The sequence below is a fragment of the Ambystoma mexicanum genome, chromosome 11, assembly GCF_040938575.1.
Source record: "Ambystoma mexicanum isolate Mex_15411 chromosome 11, UKY_AmexF1_1, whole genome shotgun sequence".
In the NCBI taxonomy this organism is placed as follows: Eukaryota; Metazoa; Chordata; class Amphibia; order Caudata; family Ambystomatidae; genus Ambystoma; species Ambystoma mexicanum.
The window spans coordinates 138,562,071-138,586,243 of NC_090934.1; the positions used below are offsets into that span (position 1 = coordinate 138,562,071).

At 49.0% G+C, this 24,173-nt stretch overlaps 1 protein-coding gene across 1 annotated transcript in view; it reads right to left on the reverse strand.

The window, feature by feature from the left end:
- SF3A3 (splicing factor 3a subunit 3) overlaps positions 1-24,173 on the reverse strand; it is a 373,604-nt gene that overhangs the window by 233,381 nt on the left and 116,050 nt on the right. Inside the window, exon 7 of the mRNA XM_069622664.1 lies at positions 20,249-20,331. Within this exon, the coding sequence (XP_069478765.1) occupies positions 20,249-20,331 (83 nt within the window). The remainder of the gene's footprint in view (positions 1-20,248; positions 20,332-24,173) is intronic.

A 24,173-nucleotide genomic window follows, 5' to 3' on the forward strand; every position in this document is an offset into this window, starting at 1 on the left:
TTCATATTAAGGTACTGTGCCAACCCAATTGAAAGAACTTACCTCTCGCAGTGAAAGTTCGTGAAACTTTCCCAACTTGCAGGCCTAATCAGCTTGTAACCCAACATACAATTCTTTTTCGTACAAACTACTTCTGAGAACGTTGGCAAAGACTTCATCGTTTATTACTAGAACCTATCTAAGACACTAGTCCATTGACTTTGGCCTAGACCTATTGAATTGACTCTTCTAGTGAACTGAAACTATTTGCACTGCCTAAGAAAGTATTTGTGATCCATTTTATTAACTCGTGCCTTTTTACTCATATTTAAAGTGACAAAATGCCATTTTGCTCCTACTTCAGGGGAGCCTAATTTACTCAGAAACGTATTGGTTTAGTATTCTAGTTTATTGGTGCATAATATTAAGTTGCCTCCTTCTAGTGAATGTTTTCTAAATGACTGTGATAGATATAAGTGTTTTACCAACAAACCTTGAGTATAAGTGTCTACTTGAAGCACTGTGATTGTAAGACCTCTGTGTAACATCATTTACTGCTCACATTCCTTCTTTAGATGAGCCTGGCAGCTCAGCTCGCTACCAAAAAACTGTGGTACAGACTTCTACCAAAGGTTGGTTTTGCTTACACCTGTAGTCCTAATTGTATGTGGTGGTCCCAGAGGGTACTGCATGCAATTCTGCCTAACAGCCCAGAGCAGTGTCTGAGGTTAAAATGAATTCTAAACCATCCAGCCAGAAGCACGCCTGTTTTGCAATTTTTTCGATGCAAATGTTAACGAAAAATGTACTTCGAAAAAGATATGGGGAGGCGATAAAAGGGTGGTGAGGGGGTAGGGATATAAATCTAGGTAAGATGGGGTGACTGATATATATATATAATGCAAACAAAGAATTCGTCGTTTTTTTCGGTAAAATGTACATCAAAAAATCTCCAGTCGGCAAAAGGACATAGAACCGTTCCACCAAGTGGACCCATTTTACACAAAGCAAAAAGTGACCTCCAGCCTAGCTACATGACTAGCAGAAGGGGTTCCCTCTCTGGGACACTATGGGGCATCTTTGGGGTACTCTTTTCAGAGACATGAGAACTCTGACATAGCACATACATGCAGAGCCACTGTCTCAGTTCAGGCCTTGTATTACTGACTGGGAGGGAGATAAAGTCCAGGAGTCCGCAAAAGGCACGGGGAGGTAGGGGGTGTTGGGTAAGATTTTCATATTTGTGATAAATCTTCCTGACCTGCATCAACCCCAGAATGTTTTGCTTGGACTTGGCGAACATTTCTCCTTGTCCCTAGGTGAGTGGGAATCTTTTTCTCCTCACCTAGTCTTTTACTCTTAATTGGTGACATTCTCATGTCTCTCCATAGTGTATGGTTGGAGTTATAGTTGCCTATAACTTTTGGACTTGATCTGGGTTGCCCCTTTGGGCTGCCCTGTTCATTTCTCTTTAATGTACTTGGGTGAACTACTGGTCCCAAGGGGTAAAGAGGGATTTCCATCCCCCTTTACAGATTATATGGTGAGCCAGCACACCCCACCTTATGTGCAGTGCTGGGGGGATGCAATGTATCCACTTGCTTACTTACTTGTAGCGTTTATGTTACAATTGCAAGTTAGCTTGAATGGCTGGTTGCAGTGGTTTTACCTTAGTGACATTTTAGTCTTATTACTTGCAGGCTGCTAATTCAGCCTCAGTAATGCAATGAAGGGTCACCATTCTGCTAGAATGGTGGGTTCCTTTTTCGCCATTTTTAAGTAGGCTTGTTTTTTGGCAGGTCTTCCCGTGCCATTCTAAGCAGGAATGACCTCAGTGCAAGTTTCGTCTTCGGCGGGAATACTTTGTATTTCCAGCACAGGCGCCAGAGTGTCTGAGAAGGCAGGAAGCGAGGGCGGAGTCTGCAACTCTGCAGCCCTTTATCTTTCATCTTGCCTGAAAAGAACCAACTCCGAGTGGACAGCCAGACCACCCCTTTCTGTAAACTGCAGGGAGAGATTGTAGAAGTTGTGCTGTAGTTCCTGATAAATACTCAGAGCCTGGAAACTGCTGACAAGTTTACCACTGGAGCTGAAACCAAAGGAAGATGAAAAAAGGACATCTGTAGCGATTTCTGTGTAAACAGAGCCTGATGTAACCCTTCCTTCCAATGGACCGGAGGGTCCCGAATCCGACAACTCCTACCCAGCGGTTGGCCAGATCCACTAGTCTCAAGACAACCTGCATTTGAGCCATACCACAATGTGCTACGACCTTGCTGGGCTGCAAACAGCCAAAAGCCTGGAACCTTGAGCGATTGTGGGGTGCATGGTGTTAGGCAGGAATTGATGTAGTAACCCTGTGGGAGACTACACCACCCGTGTTCTCTTGGTATTAGGTAACCCACCTATTGGTATAGGTCTGTACTACACAAGTTGGTGGTGTGACTGAGCATCCAGACTTATCTCAAGAGGGGTAAATGTGAGCTGTAGAGCTATAGCATCGAAATCCACGAAAATAAGTATCCAAATAACACAATCAAGGTTTTCTTTGTAAAATAATTATTTATAGAACAGTTAGTTTAGAATAAGCATTCTTTAAAATGGGCAATGTGCAACAATAAAAATACACTTCAAAATACTTTCTCAGAATGAAGTTAAGCAAGTAGACAGTCTTTAGAGATGCTTCATACACACGAGGTGACTTCACCAACTAGGACAGTGTTGGCATTATATATCACTTTTGCACTTGCTAAATTCTGAGGTTGGTAGAAAGGAAAAGTTAAAGGAAGGAAAAGGGGGTTAAATAGGTTCTCAGGGCATATGGGCATTTTTCAAATCGTCCAATGAAGTCTAGATACAATCTTTACCAGCAATATTAATTAAAAACCAATGCATCACCTATGAGGGACAGTTAGAATCAAAGTTAATGGACTAGGGGGGGGGGGGGGGGGGGGTGCTGTTGCCCACGGGAGAAGATGGCCGCTCCCGTGTGAGCTCCGGAGAGAACCAGGGCCGCTCTGCAAATATAACCGTTAAATGGCTCCGGTTTTACAAACGCGATGCATGAAATGAATGGCAACGACTGGTCAGCACGACTGTGAAATCTGGGCGACAACGGCGGCTGAACTTTGAAGATACGGCGGCACGAAGATTGCGCGGCCCTCTGGGTTCATCCCGGGCAGTGAGGGAGGAGGAGCTCGGCGTGCGGAAGGCACATCCCACGCTCTGGTCCCAACACCTAGGCCGCTCCGGGCGCACCGCTCCGCGTTGGGCGCCTACTGAATCTCCTTCCTCGCGGGCCGTCGCTGCCTACTCCCGCCCACATGCCCCACCGACGGCCGCCAAACGGAGGCACCGCACCCCAACCAACCACCCATGCGGACGGGTCCAAACTGCCGGACAAGAGCGGGCCGAGGAAGTTAGGCCTGGAGGGCAGCGGACATATTACGACGGCACACGCCATTGCCACTGAGGGCCGCCCAGGGACGACCTAAGGCGGACACGATTGACCGCAGACCACGGGATAATGCCCAAGAATTTCGGACCCAAGAAAGGCAAGGGGGTGATCGACAAATACACTACCTCTACCCGGAGAAACTCGGTGGCCGAGATGGAGGAACCAACGACCCAGACGGAACAGCGGAGCCCACCGTCCACTCTGATGGACCCCCAGGCGGTCTTCCTTGCAATGCAGCAGGGGTTCTCAGCTCTGAACGATAAACTGGACGGGATTACAGCCGACGTGGCCTCCATTAAATCTAAAATGGACAAAACAACGGCACGTATTACGGAGGCGGAAACTAGAATCTCGGGTACGGAGGACGCACTCGAGGCCCTGAAAAGTACGGTATCCACGCTGGCGATTGAGCTGGGAACGGTCAAGAATAAGTGCGAGGACTTGGAGGCGAGGTCACGGCGAAACAATATTCGCATTGTGGGGGTACCGGAGGACGCGATGAAGGGCTCCATGGAGAAGAGTGTGGAGGCCCTTCTACGCACGGTGCTGGGCGACCCCGGGTGGTCATCCCTGTTCATTATTGAGCGTGCTCACAGATCCATGGCCCCGAAGCCGAAGCCGGGAGCATACCTGAGACCAATAATTGCACGCGTGTTGAACTACAGAGACAGGGACCTGATATTACGCGCAGCCAGGGAAAAGCAGGAGCTACGATGGGAGACCAGCGTGATACAGATCTTCCCCGACTTCACACTTGCAGTGCAGCAGGAGAGGAAACAATTCACCGGAGTCAAGAAATTGCTCCGTGAGCGACAAGTCCAATACGCCATGCTTTATCCGGCTAGACTCAAGATTCAGCACCAAAACAAAATCCACTTCTTTACCTTTCCTGAGGAAGCCGCCAACTTCGTCGAAACACATATTCCCGTGACGCCAGGGAGACCTGAAACCAACAGTCAAGACGGACGAGTGTGAAGGTACATCAGAATGTCGCCCACTTTATGCAGTGTACTCCCCCGTAGGGGATTACAATTTTGTATGTATGTTGAACACTTCTTGTTGCCAACCACATGTGAGAGAGCAACGCCGGAACAGGCTACGCGCATGTAAAGATTCTAAGAGCATTGCCCTGGACACCTCCGCAGGCCCCCCTGTAGCAGGCGCATATGCAGAAAATTGTTGGGTGGGTATGGGATCCAATAAGCACAGTAGATGTTCGGGGTACTGTGAGGGTGGGGGTAGGGGGGGGGAGTTTGATGTGTTGGGAAAGGGGTTTGTTACGTATTGGGGGAAAATAAAAAGCACACAGTTAATGTACGTTAGCAAATGTCGAAACATTGTGAAACAAGCTATTACAGATACAAATCCGCAAACACCATATAGGGATGGCTGACACAAACACCGACAATATTAGGTTTATGAGTTGGAATGTTCGAGGTCTGGGCTCAAGAGTTAAGAAGCGCAAAATCACAGCATACATCAATCAACATAACCCACAGATTCTTTTCCTACAAGAAACACATATAGGGCCGCAACACGGGGAACAGCTGATGCCAAAGTGGGGTACTCACCAATACTACACGACCTATTCGAAGAAGGCTAGAGGTGTGGCAATTCTGGTGCATAGGACCCTCCGATTTACCTGCAGGGAGGTGGACTGTGATGTGGGGGGCAGATATGTCTTTATCCATGGCACCCTGCAGGACAAGGAGGTAGTTCTCCTGAACGTATATGGCCCCAATGTGGATGACCCGGCGTTTTACTCCGAGGTCTTTGGGAAGCTGGCACATTACCCTACTGCTCACCTGATCTGTGGGGGAGACTTTAACACCATTCTCGACGTGGGCACCGACCGCTCCTCGACACACACGAGGACACTGTCTAAAGCTGCTCAGGCAATTATCGCTCATATGACAGACCTAGGCCTGAAGGATGCATGGAGGACGTTACACCCCAATGAAAGGAAATACACATACTACTCCACTGTGCATGACATGCACTCCAGGATAGACATGTGGCCGACAGGTGCTACAGTTCTAGCCTGGGTTGCCGATGCTCAGATGCTGCCCAGGACTTACTCTGATCACTCCCCCATCCTGATGGACCTCCGCATTCCTGGCGCGGCAAAGAGTAGGCCGCCGTGGTGGTTCAAACCAGCCGCATTGCGCGATCTGGTCTATAAGAACGCAATTGACCAGCATATACTTGAGTTTTTCCAATTTAACGAGAACGCAGTGCCCTCCCGTGCGACAGACCTTTAAAGCGTTTATAAGAGGCGATCCATATCTAAGGAAGGCGGCATCCTCAAAGATATCAGAAATAGGCTGCAACGGCTCGAGACGCAAATAGCACTGTCACAATCCCAGTATGAGCTTAACCCGTCACCACAACTCATGCTGGACATAAAAAATAAGCTAGAGGAATACACGGAAGCAGCGGATCAGGAGATCCGCTACTTCGACAGACCGGCGGCCGCACGCCGCTACGGTGAAAGCGAACGCCCCGGGAGGTTGCTGGCCAGGGCAGTCAGGGGAGAGAGGGGGTCCACAGATATCCCATGCATACTTACTCAGGACGGCTCGATCACCACAGATCAGGCCCAGATACGCAGCACTTTCTATACATTCTATGAAGAACTCTATTCGCCCCAATCCGAGGCCACGGTGGAGGAGATTGATCATTATCTATCCCGCATCCCGACAACACTTCTGGCCGACAGTACGAGAGAGGCCTTGGAGGCCCCGATAACTGAGGCAGAAATCACGGCGGCGATTGACGCTCTCCCTAATGGGAAGGCCCCAGGCACCGACGGCCTCGGTGCAGAATTTTACAAAGAGTTTAAGAACCATCTAGCCCCCAGATTGCTAGCAATGTGGTCCGAAGCGTTGGAGAGGGGAGAGCTCCCTGAGACTACAAGAGAGGTAGTGATAACGCTACTGCTTAAGGCAGGTAAACCCCCAGAAGACTGTGGATCGTACAGACCTCTCTCGCTGATCAATACGGACGCAAAATTGTTAGCCAAAATACTGGCCACGAGGTTAACACCATGGATCCCATACATGGTCCATGAGGACCAGGCTGGATTCATCCCCGGTAGGTCCACGGCCTCCAACGTCAGAAGATGCCACGAGGTCATAACCACGATATCGCCGGACCAACAGGCGATAGCTGTATCATTAGACATGCGTAAAGCCTTTGATACGGTGTCCTGGCCTTTCCTGTTCGGGGTGCTACGTAACTACGGGTTCGGGCCGAATTTCCTGAAATGGGTAAAGTTATTATACTCATCCCCTCAGGCCAGAATTAGAGTCAATGGTTCACTGACCGAAAACTTGAGTTGAGGGGGGGCACTAGACAGGGATGCCCACTATCGCCATTACTGTTTGAGTTAATAATTGAACCTTTGGCGGATGTCTTGAGGCTACACTCAGGCGCATACGGGTTAAAAATGGGCCCCACACTACTCATCATAAACCTATACGCAGACGACATCTTGCTGTATCTGAGAGAACCAGACAGAACATTGGGGAGGGTCCTGACCATAGTGGAACAATTCGGTAGAGTGTCTGGCCTCCGACTCAATCCCAACAAATCAGAAGTGTTCCCAATCACGGAGGCCACTCTCAAACCCCATGACCTGCATGGCCTACAGTGGTGCCAAACACATATACGGTACTTGGGAGCGTGTATTGCCAGGACGGCACAGTTGTCCCGGGCACTGAATTATAGCCAGCTGGGGGATGCACTGTGCCTGAAACTGAAACGCTGGGGGGCTCTCCCTATTTCCATGATGGGTAGGATCGCCCTAGTGAAAATGATTATTCTCCCAAAGCTGTTCTACTTATTCAGTACGGTGCCGGTCGGGCTCTCTTTACTAAAATCACGGGAGCATGCGCTTCATTTGTCTGGGGCGGTCACCTTGGGTAAGCTGGAGGGTGCTGACCAATGAATACTCCAGGGGCGGTCTGATGGCACCAGATTTTGAACTTTACTATCTGACTGCACAGGCACAATATGCTTCCCTCTGGGCCACAACATTTATTAACCCGGTGGGTCCGACACCAACTCAACCTGAGAAGGAGGCCATGTTAGCTCTCCACCAGCTCACGAGGTCCACCTACAAACATTATAACTCACTGAAACCATCAAAAGTGACAATAACGGCATGGGCCAAAATAGTTGAAATATACGGCACCAACAAGATATACCACCCGAGTATGCCGCTGTGGGGTACCCCGCGGGCTCCCTTTACCCTAGAGGGAGAAGCAGCCCACCAATGGACATCTAGGGGCATAGCCCAATGGGGTCAACTGTTTATTGATGGGCATTTCGTTCAATGGGAAGACATCAGGGATGTGCTGGGGAATACACCCGGGATCAGACTACAGTACACTCGCGTACAGGCAGCCTCCCAGATTATGTATCCAACTTTTCCTGACGAACCTCCACCTAACATGGCACTGGGATATTTGTTCGCAGGGGGATCTCATAAGATAACAGCATCGGGTATGTACAGGACTATACTCCAGACACACCCTTCAGAGCAACGTACAGCTAAGGCCAAATGGGAACAAGACCTTGGGGAGGAGATGGGGGACGAAGTATGGTCCCGACACTGTGCACTTGTTAAACAGATCTCCTGCAACTCCAAATACAGATTAATTCACTATAAAATACTACAAAGAACACACTACACCCCAATGAAACTCAAACACATATACCCAGCCATGACAGGGAAATGCCCGAGATGCCAAGCTGACGAGGCAGACATTTACCACATGTTATGGGCCTGTGTTAAACTGCGGGGATACTGGGAGGAAGTATGCCAGGTACTAGATGAGATGGCTGACCATCCCATTGAGTGGACCCCACGAATTTGCCTGTTGGGAACTTTCGAGAAAATGAACCCGATATGGCGGAGACTGCTGAACTTAAGTTTACTATTGGCCAAGAGAGCTGTTCTGCTCAAGTGGAAAAGTGCAAATCCCCCTACGAAAACCGACTGGATCAGAGACATGATATGGGCGAATGATATGGAGGAATTGTATATAGACACGGTGCTGCCCAGCTCAAGACCCAAGAATATATGGGACAGATACAAGGCATACCTGGCGGGAAGGTCCGAGCAAGTTGCCCCCGACCTCGAATAGAACATGTAATTGTGACTGTACATTTTGTGAATGTGTAAATGATAAAGCTAAGCAACTGTACTGATTGTGTGCAACCAAAAATAAAAGTTAAAAAAAAAAAAAAAGTTAATGGACTAGAAGAGTCTGCAGGGAACCAGGACAGCCAAAGTAAATTGAAGCAAAGTCTATGGAGCGGAGGCACATCTTAGATAGCAAAATGACTTGCAAAGTTAGAGAGTTTGTTGTAGGAAATCACAGTTGGAAAGCAGCTACTGCAAATCTCTATTGAGAAAAGCAAGCTATAGCCACAGAGGTATGTACCTGTACCTTATGGTCCTTTAATTGAGGTATCACATCGTACGATGGATGGTATGCAAAATAACTTACACCAAATAATAAGACAGACTCAGGAAGTTGGCAAAATGTCTCATCAGACTTTTATTTTCAATTCTCTAAAACAGGGAGTTACAACGGACATCGCACAGCATAGTCTCAACACATTTCATATAAAAGCAAAATAGCAACAATTTGTCATACTGGCAGTCATACTATGTGGCAAACAAGAAAAGTCTACATGGGATTGTGGTTGGCTTAAGGGGAACATCCAAATATACCTTCTATATAGAGACGGGTTATAATTTGTCTCTACAGTCAGGTGGACAACTTATGCCCACCCCTAGTGCAAGTAATCTTCAAAAGTGATAGATACATGGTAGATACATGGTAGATCATTGGTCTTAAACTATAAGGCCCTTCATTATATGGCCTTCTACAATTGGTTGGCACGCTTGTACCCTTAGAACATTAGATTCACTAGCAGCACGTAAGCGTTTGTCGTGACCGTCTCCTGGTGCGGTGGAGTCTGGAAGTCCGCGCCTCCAGACAGATTTGCACAGACACCTCAGCAATGTATCGCTCACCGGAAGCTCTCGTCGAGTGTAATCTTGTCCACGAAGCGTAGAAACTTGCGCTGTCACTCGTGAATGGGGATGCGGAAGTAAGCATCCTCCAGTCCAGCAACAACAGAAGTTCCCTTCTTCAAGCTGTTCGAGCGCGTGCTGAAGCGTGACCATCCAGAATTTCTGAGTCCTGATATTTGTTTAGTCGACGGAGAACGAGGAAGGGCCTTCAGCCCCCGTTCTTTGCGACGAGCTCTATCGCAGCTTTTCTTAACATGGCCCGCAGCTCCAGTAGTAGATGAGGGAAGTGGTTTCCCTGCCGGGCCACCAGCGATATCGGGGCACACTTCTGTGAAATTCTAGGGTGTGTCCGTGGGCAAGAGCGCCCAGCACCCATCGGTAGGCGGAGATGATCTATCACAAGCAGACGAAGTTCGCCAGCCGGCCTCCCACCGGGGTGCACGGGTGAGTGCCCGATGCTACGGTCGGTTCAATCCTGCTTGGACGTCAAAGGGCCTCCTTGGGTTACTTGGTGACGATGACATCCTCCCCCGAAGCACTTACGGCGACCCCTGTTTGTTTCCTAGGCCGAAGAGTGGGAGGGTTGGCGGTAACCCGTGGAGAGGTAGCCTTGGGACTTGCCACTTGAGGACCGAAAGGACGGCCTCCATTGTTTAAGTGTGCCCAAAGCCCACGCTGTCTCAGTCTTTATGGCTTGTAGAGACTCATCTACAGCCTTCCCGAACAAATTGTCCCCGTCGAAGAACATGTCCAACACCTTCGACTGGACATCCTGACGAAAGTTGGTGGCTTTGAGCTAGCCACGACGACTAAGGCAAACACTGTTGCCCATTTGGCGGAATCTCGCATCGGCAATGTCCACCGCGATGGGGTGGTCCGACGCCACTTCCCCTTCTTGCAGAACCTCCAGCGCTTCCAACCTCTTGTCGTCAGGAAGTCCAGGATGTGAGCGATCTTGAACCACAGCTCCCGGTCGCAGTGTGGGCGTAGCAAGGGCGTTGGCGGCCTTGATGGTAGTCGGCACAGAATAGATGACCGGTCGTCGCATGGCATCTAACTTCTTGCCCTCTGTCCGGAGGGGTGGAGGCTGCCGAGGAAGAAGCGCCCGAGGACGACTTCTTGGCCGCCGCTGACACCACAGAGTTTGGAGACGGTTGGGCCTGCAAGCACCTGTACTTCTTCTCAAGGTGATCCCTCTTTGCTGGGGCCGTAGAAGGGTTTTTCATGAGACACAAACCTTTGTCCCAAATGTCATCCAAGAGTGGGACAGAGAGGATGATCTTTCTCTTCGCCTTGCGGCATTCATATAAGAAGCCCTCCTCCTCTTCTGGAGCGAGCTGGAAAAGTTCAGACGCTCTGAAGATCAAGTGGAACGAGCATATCTCGCCCGGCAGTGAAGACCTGGGGGGAGGAACCCGCAGTCGTCGCTGTGTCCAGTTCCATCTCATCCCTCAGGGGGGATGAGAGAAGGGCGATGGGTAGCAAGGAGGGGGGGAAAGGTGAGGACTCTCTACTTGGCCGGAGGCTTGTTAGGGAGAATTCTCCTAAATGTGCCAATTCCCTTTGCCTTAGAGCCCATTTTGGGACTTTGAACTATTCGTTTTCAATGCGTTTTCGGTGTTAATTTGGTTATGGAGTTTTAGACAACTCCATAGGCATCTTCTTGTTTATTTGTGTCACACAGTACCTTTAGTGCAGTGGCCAGGGATGTCCTTTGGACTTCCCAAGGTTTAAATACCTTCTCTGGGATGAACTACTGTTTCCCCATAGAATGCAAAGTTAAATTGACTATTAGTCTTTTTAAATTCATAGACCCAGCACACACCATCTTCCTATAGAGTGCTGGAGGGGTTACCTAGTATCCCCCCATGTCTAAACACTCTTGTAACTGTCAAAATCTACCCTTTCTTATTGAAATGGCTGGTGGCGGTGGGTTTATAATGAACTACCATGATTTTTCCCCGAACACCGGTAGCTAAGAAATCGGGGCCGCCACGTTTTTTCAATATGGCGCCCACAACCCCTCTGTAAAAACAGACTCTGGTCACCTTTTTTCACTGTTTCTTTGTGGAAAGGTCCTTCTGGTGTTTAACTCTGCGCGCCAAACCAGGTTTGGTCCCTTCGTTCATGAGCCTTTGGCGGGCTTCAGGACTGAAGGGCGCCCAATGGCATCTGTGTCTGGGGTAGGCAGGAAGTGAGGGAGGTGCCCGAAACTCCCTGTGCTTGGTCTCCTAGGAGACCCAAATGCACTCTGTGATTAGCTGGTTGCCTGTCCGGCAAGGACAGCCCCCCTGCTGGGTGAGCGACAGCTAGGCTGGAATGAAAGGGAGAAAACTGTTTAAAAGGCGAGTCTCCAGGACTCGAAGGCAGAATCGATCACTGGAAAGAAAGAACCGACGACGAGCTGGAAGAGGACGGTTGCTGCCAGCACTGGACCGTTGGTTTGCCCGGTGAAGCCCTGCTGCAAATCCAAATTGCCAGATCTCCATTCGACAGAGAAGCTCCTTCAAAGACCGCTTCTTCCTTTGAGTTGGTGGGACCATTCAGCTCAGAAGACACCTGGATAACATTTTCAATGATGGTTAGGGTTTAACCAAGGAGAGGAAAACCAGGGTGTGTCTTTAAGTACTGGCTACTGAACCAAAGTGACTCCATTTTGTTTGCTCCGATGACGATCACGCGCAGTGCAGGAGTCCCCCGACATCCTCACTCTTAGCACCACAACTGAGCTCAGGAACAGTGAGATCGCCAGGAACCAACATCTTCAGCTACCTCTTGTTGCTTCACTTTAAGTTACTGTGCCATCCGGTTGAGAGATCCTAACTCTCGCGGTGAAAGTTTGTGAAACTTTCCAAACTTGCAGGCCTAATCAGCTTGTGACCCAGCATTAGGGATGTAACGGTATAACGGTATACCGTTAAAGATACCGTGAACCACTTAATTGAACAATAATAACCGTCACATTGTTTATACCGGTATACCGTTTATACCTTTAAGTGTGCTTTTCAATCTGATTTGGAAAGGCTGCAGTAAGCAAGTGCTGCGCAGTCTTGGTCTTGCACTGTTGGATGTGCCATCTGCCAAGTAGTTTCAGTTGGAGCAGTTTTTAATGCCATTCCATAAACCACACGTACCTGACACAAAATCAATATGTTAGCAATAGGAAGAATAAATACAGTGCCAAGAAGGAAAAGGGTTTACTTTGGGTTGGCGGCTTTGGGGTTTATACATTTATAATGGGTAATGTTTTCTGAACATAAGACAATGGCGGATTTCCCTGGTTCTATCATTGAATTTACATATAATAAGTTACTGCGAAATTCACTAATCTCTGTGTGTATTCCCTGCTGCCATACCAAAAGGTAACATGTGTGTGATAACTGAACACCTTTTGGACCGCAAGTAAACTGAAGGCTGCAACGTAAAGAGAGTGCGTGTGTGTGTATGCGCAAAAGCGTATACTACCATTAGCGTCCATTGATCTGTGGCATGCAGGTCATCACCGTGGCAACATGGTCATCTTCACCAGTAGCCAGTGGGGGAGCTAAAAGCCCAAATGACCACTTAAGAAAAGCTATTCAGTTTGCTTTGCCAGTCGCAGCAGGCCCCCTCTCTCCACACGTGCGTTTGTGTTTGGTAGAAGCAAGGGGTGGCATTTCAGTGGAAAGTAGGTTGAAAAGCCCAATACTGGCCCTGGGTGCTTGGTTTGGTTTGTGATGATAAATCTGACAATTTATGACCTTTTAGAAAATATTTGTTAAGATTAGTTAACTTCACCTGCAATACCGCGTTAACCATGAAATACCGTCATTTGGCAAGAAGGTTATCGTACCGTCATAAAACTAATACCGTGACACCCCTACCCAGCATATCATTCTTTTTCGTCTAACTACTTCTAAGAACTTTTACAAAGACTTCTCCATTTGTACCAGAACTGATCTGTCCTATCCAAGAACACTAGACTACTGACTTAGGCCTGGCCTATTAAATTGAACTGACCCTCCTGGTACATTGAACCTTTGCATTGTCCAACAGAAGTGTTTTCTAATCCTTTGTACAAACGTATCGTCTTTTTATTCCTATTGAAAATAACTGAAGTGCCATTTGGCTCCTTTTTCAGGGGAGCTCAAACTGACCCTACAAGCTTGATTTTTGTACTGTAGTATATTGGTGTTTGATATTGAATTGATTTCTACTAGTGAATGTTTTCTAAATGACTGTGTAAATAAATGTATAAGTATTTTTACCAAGAAACCTTGAGTGTTAGTGTCTACATGAACCACTGAGATTGTGATACTTCTGTGTAACTTCATTTACTGCTCGTACTCCCTCTTGAGATAAGCCTCGCTACTCAGCTCGCTACCAAAAGTGTGTGGTACAGATTTATACCAAAGGTTGGTTTTTGCTTACACATGTAATTGTGTGTGGTGTTCCCAGAGGGTACTGCATACAATTCTGCCTAACAAGGCACCCCCGTTACTAGGGGGTTGGTTGGCACCGGTACAGCGGGAGGAGACGCTGGTGCGATGGGCATCCTTGTTTGTATCTCCAAGACCTACGTATGCAGCGCTGATAAAATGTCCGAGGTGTCTATAGTAGGTAGTTGAGGTGGCAGTGGCAGCTGAGGTGTGGGCGGAATAGGCCGCTGGAGTACCAGATGGGAGCCCCGGCCGTCGTCACCATGCTGCTCTTCCTCGACTGTGTCCTCGCCATCATCACCTTTCTTCGTTGCCTTCCTCTGCGCGCTCGTCGTAGGGCTTGCTTCCAAAGTTTTCCTCCTCCTGGATAGCTTGCAGACTGGTGTGTTCCTCCTCAGAGGAGATATCCATCCCCAGGAGGGCCATCGTACCCCCCATCCCTTCTTCGCCTCCAGAGGGAAGGCCTCGGGGACATGACGGACATCAGCTTCTCTGGAGTTTTCTCTATGGGCTGGAATGCAGCTTCCCTCCTGGGAGGAAGGGACACCCTTCTCTTGGGGGATGTGCCCTGCAAAGCCGTCTCGGCGGCCTTCGCAAGCAACGCTGCCACCACTTCAATGGAAGGCTGGGCCTTTGCCGGAAGCACCTAGGCCTTCAAAGTCATGGTCAGTGCCTTGTCCTTCTCCTTAGGGGGAGGGTCTGATCCCCCCCCCCCCCCCCCCCCAACGGGCTTCTCCTAGAGCTTGGCCGGATGATCAGAATTCCGCAGGGCCGAGTGTTGACTGGTGACTGAGGCAGGAGACTTTGATCGCCCCCTGGCCGCTGAGGAGCCGGTCGCAACGGCGCTCCCGGTGGCAGTGGACTTGCAGTGTTTAACCTTTTGTTGGACTCCCGCGGGAGGGGCGCCCTCAAAGGTCTTAGAGCCTGCTCGATCTTCTTAGAGCTGGGAGAGGCATGCTGCTGGGACCCACCCATAGCAGGGGCCTTGGCATGTAGCCTCTCGTTCAGCCGCTTGTGCAGATCCTTCATCGTACGAGGGGATATCTCCTGGCAAAACGCACAATCCTCCTTGTGAGTCGGGTACAGGCAGTAAAGACACTCAGAATGCTTGTAGTCCGAAACGTCATTCCGCAAGCCGCAGCCGCAGCAAATCCTGAACAGGGGAGCTGAATCCTTCTCCTGCGACATGGTCCATGCAGTGTAGGCCTGAGAATCTTCTGGACGCCTCCAAAGATACTTTGCGAAATCCGCCCTTGAGGTGCGCTGAATAATCCGAAAACAGGCCCCCGTTAATCGGAAAGTTGATTGACCGAAAAATAGAGTAATGCTCTTCCAAAAATCGCAAAATGCAGTAAAAGCTTGAGAGCAAAACACGAGGACTCCCAACACTTGAACGTGCGGTAAAAATCTGAAGATGGCTGCCGGAGGAGGGGCTTGGATAGAGGGCAGTAATTGGCTTGGGGCAGTGAGACCTAGAGCTCAGCGATTGGTTAGGAGAAAGACAGTTCAGAAATGAAACAAACAGATTTTTTTTCTTTACCGAGGATTCACAGCCCAACGAGGAGGAATATTCATGAGCATGTGAATCCATGCCAGACCCCATGCTTGAGAACACTGAAATATGAAAGTATGCATCTTTCATGTCAAATGTTGCCATGTAATACCCCTGTGTTAGCAGAGGAATTACTTCTTGCAGTGTGACCATACGAAACTTCTGAGGTTTGACAAATTTGTTCGCTGTGCGCAAGTCTAGCACAGGGTGCATGGTGCGATACTTTTTGGGTAAAAAAAAAAGTACACTGAAGAAATATCCACGTTTACCTATAGAAGAGAGACAACTTTGATAGTGCCCTTTTCCTGGAGGATCTCGACCTCTTGCAGTAAGATCCTGAGTCAGGTGTTCTGGTGTTAAGCATCTTCATCTTGGAGGTCTGAATCCAGGTGGTCGGCTGAACTCTATGCAGTAACCGTGGGCGCAGCGGTCTTGAGCACCCACTGGTCTGTTGTAATCCCCTCATATGCATGCAGGAATGATGTTAGGGCGTCATGGGAGGGGACCCTGATCTGAAAGTCATTTCTGACTGGAAGCTGGGGAGCTTCTGTGGGGGTGGCGGGGGGGGGGTTGGGGGGGGGGTGTCGTCATTACGACCACTTTCCCACAGCGTTGTCCCCTAGGTGGAAACTGAGTGGTGGAGGTACATTCCTGAACTGAAGACTAATTGTTTCCAGAACCATACTGGTTGTGAAGGGAGCGAGAGTAGAACTGCCCACGAAAGGAGAGACGAGAACCTCCCCCTCTCTGTTAAAAGGGCCTTTGACTAATTTGGTTCAAAGTCTTCAGAGTCTTGTGTTCCTATTTTGCTGTCTCCAGTGCCTCGTCAACAGCCTTGCCGAAAAAGTTGGAGTCCTCCACTGGCTTGTTGATTAAGGATGCCTGGGTTTCTGGCTTGAACCCGGAGTTCTTCAACCAGGTGTAGCGTTTTAATAGGGTACCCTGGGCCAAAGTCCTTCCCGCAGTCTCAGCAGCGTGTAAAGTATTTTTAAGAATGTTGTGCTTCACCTGCTTGCCCGCAGATACAATCAAAAGCAGGCGAGCCCGCATGGGTTCAGGGACCTCTTGAAGGCCCTCCTGCAGCAGGTTCCATTGAACATCCGAGTAGCTAGCCAACAGCGTAGTGTTGTTGGCTATGCGTGTGGAGTAACCTTCTGCAGTAGTAACCCTTTTTCCCAGTGCATACATTTCTAACATTTTTATCAGGCGGTGCTTCGCCTGAAGAAAAGAGGACACCTGCCCTCTTCCTCGTTGACGTAACTACCAGAGAATCTGGGGTGGCGTGCCCCCTAATGTAGAGGGCGTCAGTAGGGGAAGGGCGAAAAAGCTTTTCCACTCGTGCAGGTAACAACAACGAAGGACCAAGGTGTCTTTTTATAGAATTCAGTAAAGGGATAGCCTGACTGGCAGGAGGCTTCTCTTTTAAGATGTCTTCAACAAAATCTGAATCTGGCACTGCCTCCTGCGTGGCAATTTGGAAGTGTTCGGCTGCTTTCTTTAAAATAGCGTTAAACGCAATCTGGTCATCAACAGGTGATGCCCGACGGACTGGTGTGGGGTTGGTGAGGGGGCGAGGGGGAAGGAGGGGAGAGGAGTAAGGCATCAGGGTCCGGGGTTGGGGACGCCCAAGGTTGGTCCACAACCAGCTGGCAGTCCTCCCATCCCTGCGTGGGATCAGTAGGATCATTAAAAGGGATCATCCTGTAAATATGGATCCCTATGAACTTCATCATCAGTAATGTCATACAGCTCTTCTTCATGAGGTGGATCTGAAGTCCACTGGAACTTGGCCATAGGCGTATAAGGGCTCTCTTCACAAGGCCTTCTAGGGGCAAACCTTTCAGAAAATTCAACAAACTTTCCCAGCCTGTTCATGCACCTTTCAAACTTCTCTCTGGTCCATGATGGAGGAACCAGAGGAGTCTAGAGGAGGAAAGGGCTCTTCCTGATGACCCTCCTCCCAAGAACGTCAAGATTTCTCAACTAGAGTCTTAGATGAAGACAAAGTGCTCTCAGAGTAATCTTTCCATCCCTCCTGGTGTTTCGATGGGTCCCTAGCCTGGTCCTTCTGTTTCACCGCCAAAACGATGCTTGGCAATACTATCGCTGATGTTCAGCGTTAGAGGGAGGTGTTGGGCTGCGTAGGCGGTTGCGCCCTAGATGTCGGCGCAACTGGGGCCTTGTGTGGGATCGGCGCTCTCTTCTGAGGCGTCTCAACGTCTGCTTTGCTTTTGGTGCTGGCGCCTTTACTCCTGGACTGCTCAGACGCATGCCGCTGTCGCGGGGAGGTCTGCCGATCACGTGAATTGGCAGGTGCTGTCGGTACCCGTTGGCACCTTGGAACGCTATTCCCCAAAGCAGGATTCTTGTCGTGCCTATCGGGGCTGGGGACAGACGTTACGGAGCAAGAACGCTCCGATGTAAGGTTAATGGCGTCCAAAGTCATCGCTCATCTCCTCGTCGCACTTGGCGGCTGTGGCGACGGGGGAGCAAACCTCACCCCGCGACATCGCGTAGGCTGCCCACCGCTTTACTCGATGCTCCTCAACAGTCTTAGGACGTAGGAGCTTCCAGGCCACCTCGTGATCGAGGGGGAAGACACTTATTGCACCGGCGGTGCTTGTGTGTGTCCTGTCCATTGCTCAGGAATTTAAAAATCAACGACAAAACCAAAAGTGACAGAGGGGAAAAGGAAAGACATTCTTGAAAAGACTAACACACCCAGACCCCACTCTCCCTACTGTGTAGGCCAGCCAGAAGGCCTGGCCACGTGGTCGGCAGCGCCGACCGGAGCACCAGCAGTCGAAGTTCTGTTCTTAGGTCTTCGGCGGTTGTACAGGAATAAACCGTCGAGAAGTGGGTGATAATAGAAAAACGACCAGAGGTTGAGAAATATAACAATATCGCAATTTTGCAAGAGCTCCGCATAAGGCGACCAGCTAGCTGGGTGGAAAATTTTAAAAAAAACAATCTGAGGGACCTTGATGCGTGAGGAATTTTGGTTACATTACATGTCACGTTAGGGATAGTATTACAGACACACCCATGTCAACGTCCCCTTTTGATCCTGGAAAGACAAGATGCAATGTGATTCTAAGCAGATTAACAAGCATCAGAAATGCCGTTGCTGCAGGGGGAATGCATCTTGCCTCTCCTGTTCAACCTGTATCTCAAACCAATATGTGATTTGCTACAAAGCTCTGTGGCCTTCTTTAGCAACTATGCCGATGATACTCTGCTACTCCTGCAAAGCTCCAGGACCAGCTAACAGGATCTAGCTAAACTAAATGATCTCCATCTCTTAGTAGAAAATTGGATGAACCAAAACTGGATGTGTTTAAAATAATAAAACAGAACTGATCATTTGCTGCTCCCATCAGGCCCGGACTAAACTCGACCCAAGATCCAAATCTTTTAAAATCCATGACTGACATCCCAGTGGTCAAAAAAGTCGAGACCCTTGAATTCCATCTTGATACCTCCCTTAATGCCGACTTACACATTAACCAAGTAGCAGCAAACTGTTCATATTTTCTCAGGCTCCTTAAAAACATCCACCCAGTTCTATCTGAACCCAACAGTGCATCCATGGCACGCACAGTGATCTTTCCCAGATCGATTACTTTAACGCCAAACTGGGCGGTGCAACAAGAAAGAATTTACAAAAGCTTCAGGTAGTGCAGAATGATGCCGTCCTCATTACAAAAAGGAAAACTAGGAGAGAACACATAACCGAAAGCAGGCAATCACTACACTGGGTACTGGTTTTGGCCAGGGTTCAGGTCAAGACAGCCACATTGCTACATAAATGCCTGTATGGCTCCAGCTTCATAACTAAAAAACCGGATATGCCCATATCAGCCTGCAAGAACCCTGCGGTCATCCATCTTATTCTTGGTGTGTCCGGTAGACCATGCACGTACCAACGGCCTCAATAGATCATTTCCTGCAGCCACAGCCAACCTTTGGAAGACCTTACCGGTTGAGATCAGACAGCAGAAAGATCCCATAATCTTTTGTGCTGAATTGAAAACATTGCTAATCTCATAATATTCCCTTACCTCCCCCTCACATCTTTTCGCTTGCTATGTTTTCCCCATTGTCCCTGTGTTTGTATTTCCCGGCGCCCCAATGCCTGCCTGCTTTTGGCGCCTTATAAATAAAAATATATTCTATCTTCCTAGTATTTTATGCAGACCGTCAATAGATTGTTTTGGTAATCCCAGTGAAGACTAGATTGCGATAGCTCAAAAAACCACCCACCAGAGTTCTGGTCAGCTCCACCAGATAGCTGGTGTAAACTAATTGAATAATTTTATGGCACATGAATAGCTAGAAGATGGTAACCTGTGATCAAAGGTTGCAAAGGGAAGATCAGTGTCTCAGAGATTGTCAACTTTGTGTCCTGGCTGCTAGTGTTCCTAGGCTTGAGTATTGTTTTGGGCAACATACCCAACACCAGGATATCAGATTTAGGTTAAGTTACACTAAGGAATCCCTTTCCCACACTGGATGAGGAGGTGCATGTTTTTCTAGATTTCCAGACCATTAGCCTGTCGGAGGTTAATGTGAGCTGCATACATTTTCAAACACACCTTCTACTGCCACGATAAATGTGCCAGCAGGGCAAAGGTAAAGACTGAACAAGGCTCCGAAGGAAGATGCCCTGAAGCACGGTGCAGGTCCTCGTATATGGATCAGAAGACTCAATAAAACCAAATCCATTGTTACTATTGCTGGCATTTTTTCTTTCTGTATTCAAAGTGCAGACATGCTCCTTCCCACCAGCCTACCTTTTGTAGTCTGTGTTTTTTCTATCCTTTGGTACATCAAACAGTTGATCAAATGTAGACAAGTATGTGATGTAATCAAGTTTCTGAAAATAAACAAAGGCATGTTTAATAAGTATGTTTGAAAACCCCCCACAAAAGGCAAACGTCCCACAGGAAAACATGTGAAACCAACAATCGCACCACAACTTAAAATGAGTTTGGAGCCTTTTGCCAAGTATCCTATGATGCAAGGTATGTATAAAAGTCGATAGAGGCCCTCATGCAATTCATGTGTATAACATTTCATTTACTTTTCCCTGTGATCAGTACAACCTAAAACAGTTTTCCAAATAAAATTGCAACAATGAAGAATGGGTAGCTGGACCATAAAGTCTTATACAAGTCGCCTCACTTCTATTATCCCACCAATTCTTCCAATTAAATTTTTAATTTTAAGGATACATCTTTAAATTATTGATTTAGAAAGGTCACACAACAATTGAGAGATTGTGATGCAAATGTACTACATGTCATTTACTAGTAATATGAATTTTACATTTTTTCAAATCAAAAAAGGTATGAGCAAATAAAGTACAATCCCTAAAATGTCCCAACACACAAGACAGACCTAAACCACAACATTAAAACTACAACAGCCCAATGCCTTTAACCCATGCTGAACCAAATGGACGCGTACCCACTCGCACGAGGACATTCAACTCTACCTCTAGGTTTGTTTATTTATAACGCGCGCCAGACCAGAAGGTATCAGGGCGTGGAGACATGGATATTTTAAGCTTACAAGTTAGAGTGTTTCAAAGGGATTGCCATCATTTACAAATTGCATAGTTAATACTTACAAGTTACAGAATATGTCACAGGAATTTACAACAATTATATTTACATCAATTACTAGTTACAAATTATGGTGTAAAGGGTATGCATGGTCAGGAGAGCTGGTACTGAGGAGGCGAGGTAGGGCAGCCTTCTCTTTCAAGTCAGGATGGCTTTAGAGGTCGTTAGATGTGAGCCAATTGGTAAGGTTGCACCTGAAGTGACAGTAGGTTTGGTTTTCTCTTAGTCGTGGTGGTAGGGAGTTCCACAATTGGGCAGCTTTGACCGGTGGCTCGTTTGAATGGGGGGTGGGGGGTAACTGTTAGGCAGTTTGCGTAGGCCGTTCTGGTCGGTCGGGTTGTCAGTCTTTTGTTGAACCTCTCTGTGAGGTAGGGTGGTGCTGCATTGTTAAGGGATTTGAATGTTAGGGAGGTGATTTTAAGTTTGATTTTATCGATGGTGGATAATCAATTGTTGTTTCTCCTTTCAATAGATATATGCTCTTTTTTGGAAATTCCTAGCGCTGCTCAAGGCGTTGTTCTGGAGTATTTGTATTTTCTTTGTGATGTATTTGTTGGCTCCGATGTAAAGAGCATTACAATAATCCAGGTTGGGAAGCACGAGTGCTCTTGCCAGTGTGGTGCAACTACTCGTCGAGAGGAAGGGTTTAGCTGACCTGATCAGTTTACAAGTGTAAGCCGTGGCAGATGCCATAGCATTCACTTGTTTTGTCCAAGTAAGGCTGGAGTCAAGGTAGACACCTAGTGTTTTAACCTCCTTTACCTTGATTGAGTTTCGGTCTATATTGAAAGAGGTATATCTATGGCCAAGTTTGTTGATATTAGGGGTGGTCCCAAGAATGATCAGTTCTGGCTCCGACGCTAGAGCCGGTTCAGTCCTGCTTGGAGGCGGCCTTGCCGACAAGATCCTCCAGACTTGCCGCGTCCTCTGTAGGCCTCCTGCGACGAGGAGCGGGCCGGCTGGCGGTACATCGAGGAGCCACCACCGGATCCCTTGGAGGCACCCTGTCTGCCTCTGGCGTTCCGAAAGGGCGGCCGTCATTGCTGCAACACTCCCAAGGCCCGAGCAGTCTGTGTGTCAGTCTTGATGGCCTGAAGGGACTCATCCACGGTTTTACCAAACAGGTTGTTCCTGTCGAAGGGCATGTCCAAAACTCTGGTTTGCACGTCCTGGCGGAAATCAGTTGCCATCCCCGCCGTCGAAGGTAAACACTGTTGCCCAACTGGCGGAATCCGGTGTCAGCGATATCCGTGGCCACTGTTATGGCGTGGCCAGACGCCACGTCACCTTCCTGTAGGATCTCCAGAGTCTCAGACCTCTTGTCGTCGGTAGGAAGTCCAGCAGGGGAGTGATCTTGTACCACAGCTCCCTGTCGTAGCGGGCCACAATCGCTAGGGCGTTGGCCGCCTTAATTATCGTCGCCGCAGACGAGAGGACTCGTCGTCCCATGGCGTCCAGCTTCTTTCCCTCGCCGTCAGGTGGGGAGGTCGAAGTTGAGGAGGATGTCCCCGCCGCCTTCTTCTTGGCCGCCGCTGAGACGACCGAATACAGGGTCGGCTGTGCACTAAGGCACAAGGGGCGGAATCGGGGACCCAGTACTTCTTCTCGTACCGATCCCTTTTGGCCGGCATCGTGGACGGGTTCTTCAGGAGAACCAGTCCCTCCTCCCAGATATCGTCAATCAATGGTATCGCGAGGACCGTCTTCCTCTTGGCTTTGCGCCGCTGATAGAGGAAACCTTCCTTCTGTTCCTCAGGGCAGAGCTGAAAAAGCTCTGGTGCCCTGGCAATCATGGCATGGAAGGCGCCAATTTCGTTGGGCCGAGTTGTCCTGAGGTTCGGGCACTGGCTGCGCTGGGCGCGATTGTTGCTCCTCCACGGGAGTCTCGTCGGCGCCACCGTCTCTCTCTTCGTCCGCCTCCTCGGGGTTCCCCCCCGTGGGACCGGACCTCCTCGAACCTCTTGAGGCCCTTCACGACTTCAACCAGCTCCTCCTCAGAGGCTGTGTCTGTGACGGCCAACGCGCGCCCCCCCCCCCCCCACCACTTTTTTCCACCGGGGTCTTCACAGGGGTCTTATCGATGGGCTGAAAAGAGGATTCCCTCCGTGGCAGCAGGGAAACTCTGGACCCAGATGTCACTTCCACTGGGTTAGCCTCCACAGGCTTCGCCAGGGCCGCCGCAACTCCCTCAATAGAGGCCTTCACTGGGTGAATCAAGGCCTGCACCACCTTTGGCGCGCTTGAGGCCTTCACCTTGGGGGAGGGGTCACCGCCTCGCTCCCCCTCGATTGATCCCTTTGAGATCGACCAGGGCCTCTCTAGAAGCTTAGCCAGGTTCTCGGATTTTCTCTTCCCAGAGCCAGAGCATTGGCTCGTGGTTGATGGCGTCTGTAAAAGTGCGCCCTGCCTGGCAGCCAAGGAGCCCGACCCTTTGGTGCTCCCGGTGCCCGCAGACTCGCGGTGCTTTGCCTTCTGTTGGGCCCCCGTCGCCAGGGTGCCCTCACAGGCCTAAGAAGACCGCTCGGACTACTACTTCTCACCTGCTGGGCCCCTTCTCCAGCCAGCTGGCGAGTTGGGTCCGACGATCCCTCATAGTCCGTTGCGACAGGTTCTTGCAAAACGCACAGTCCTTTTCCTCATGCGTCTTGCCTTCGTGAAGGCAGTAGAGACATCTCGAATGCTCATCCTCCTTGAAAACATTCTGTAATCCGCATCCAGGGCAGTTCCTGAACAGCTTGGATCCGGGTATCGAGCTTCCCTTGTCCTGGGCCATGTCCACGAGGTAGGCCCCAGATCTTCTGGAATCTTCCACAAAGCGTAACTCGACGAAAACTTCACCCTTGAGGGGCGTAGAAAATTCCGAAATGGGTCCCCGTTGATCGGAAGTAGAGACCGTGGAGCTGGAGGCTCGATTGACCGAAAAATTGAGATTAAACTCCTTGAATAAACGCAAAACGCTCCCAACTCTTGAACGTGTGGTAAAAATCTGAGGATGGCTGCTAGGGGCGGGGCTTAGGGAGAGGCAGTATGATATGATATATGATATGGTATTTGTAACGCACCTATACACAGGTGTTTCCCAGAGACCAGT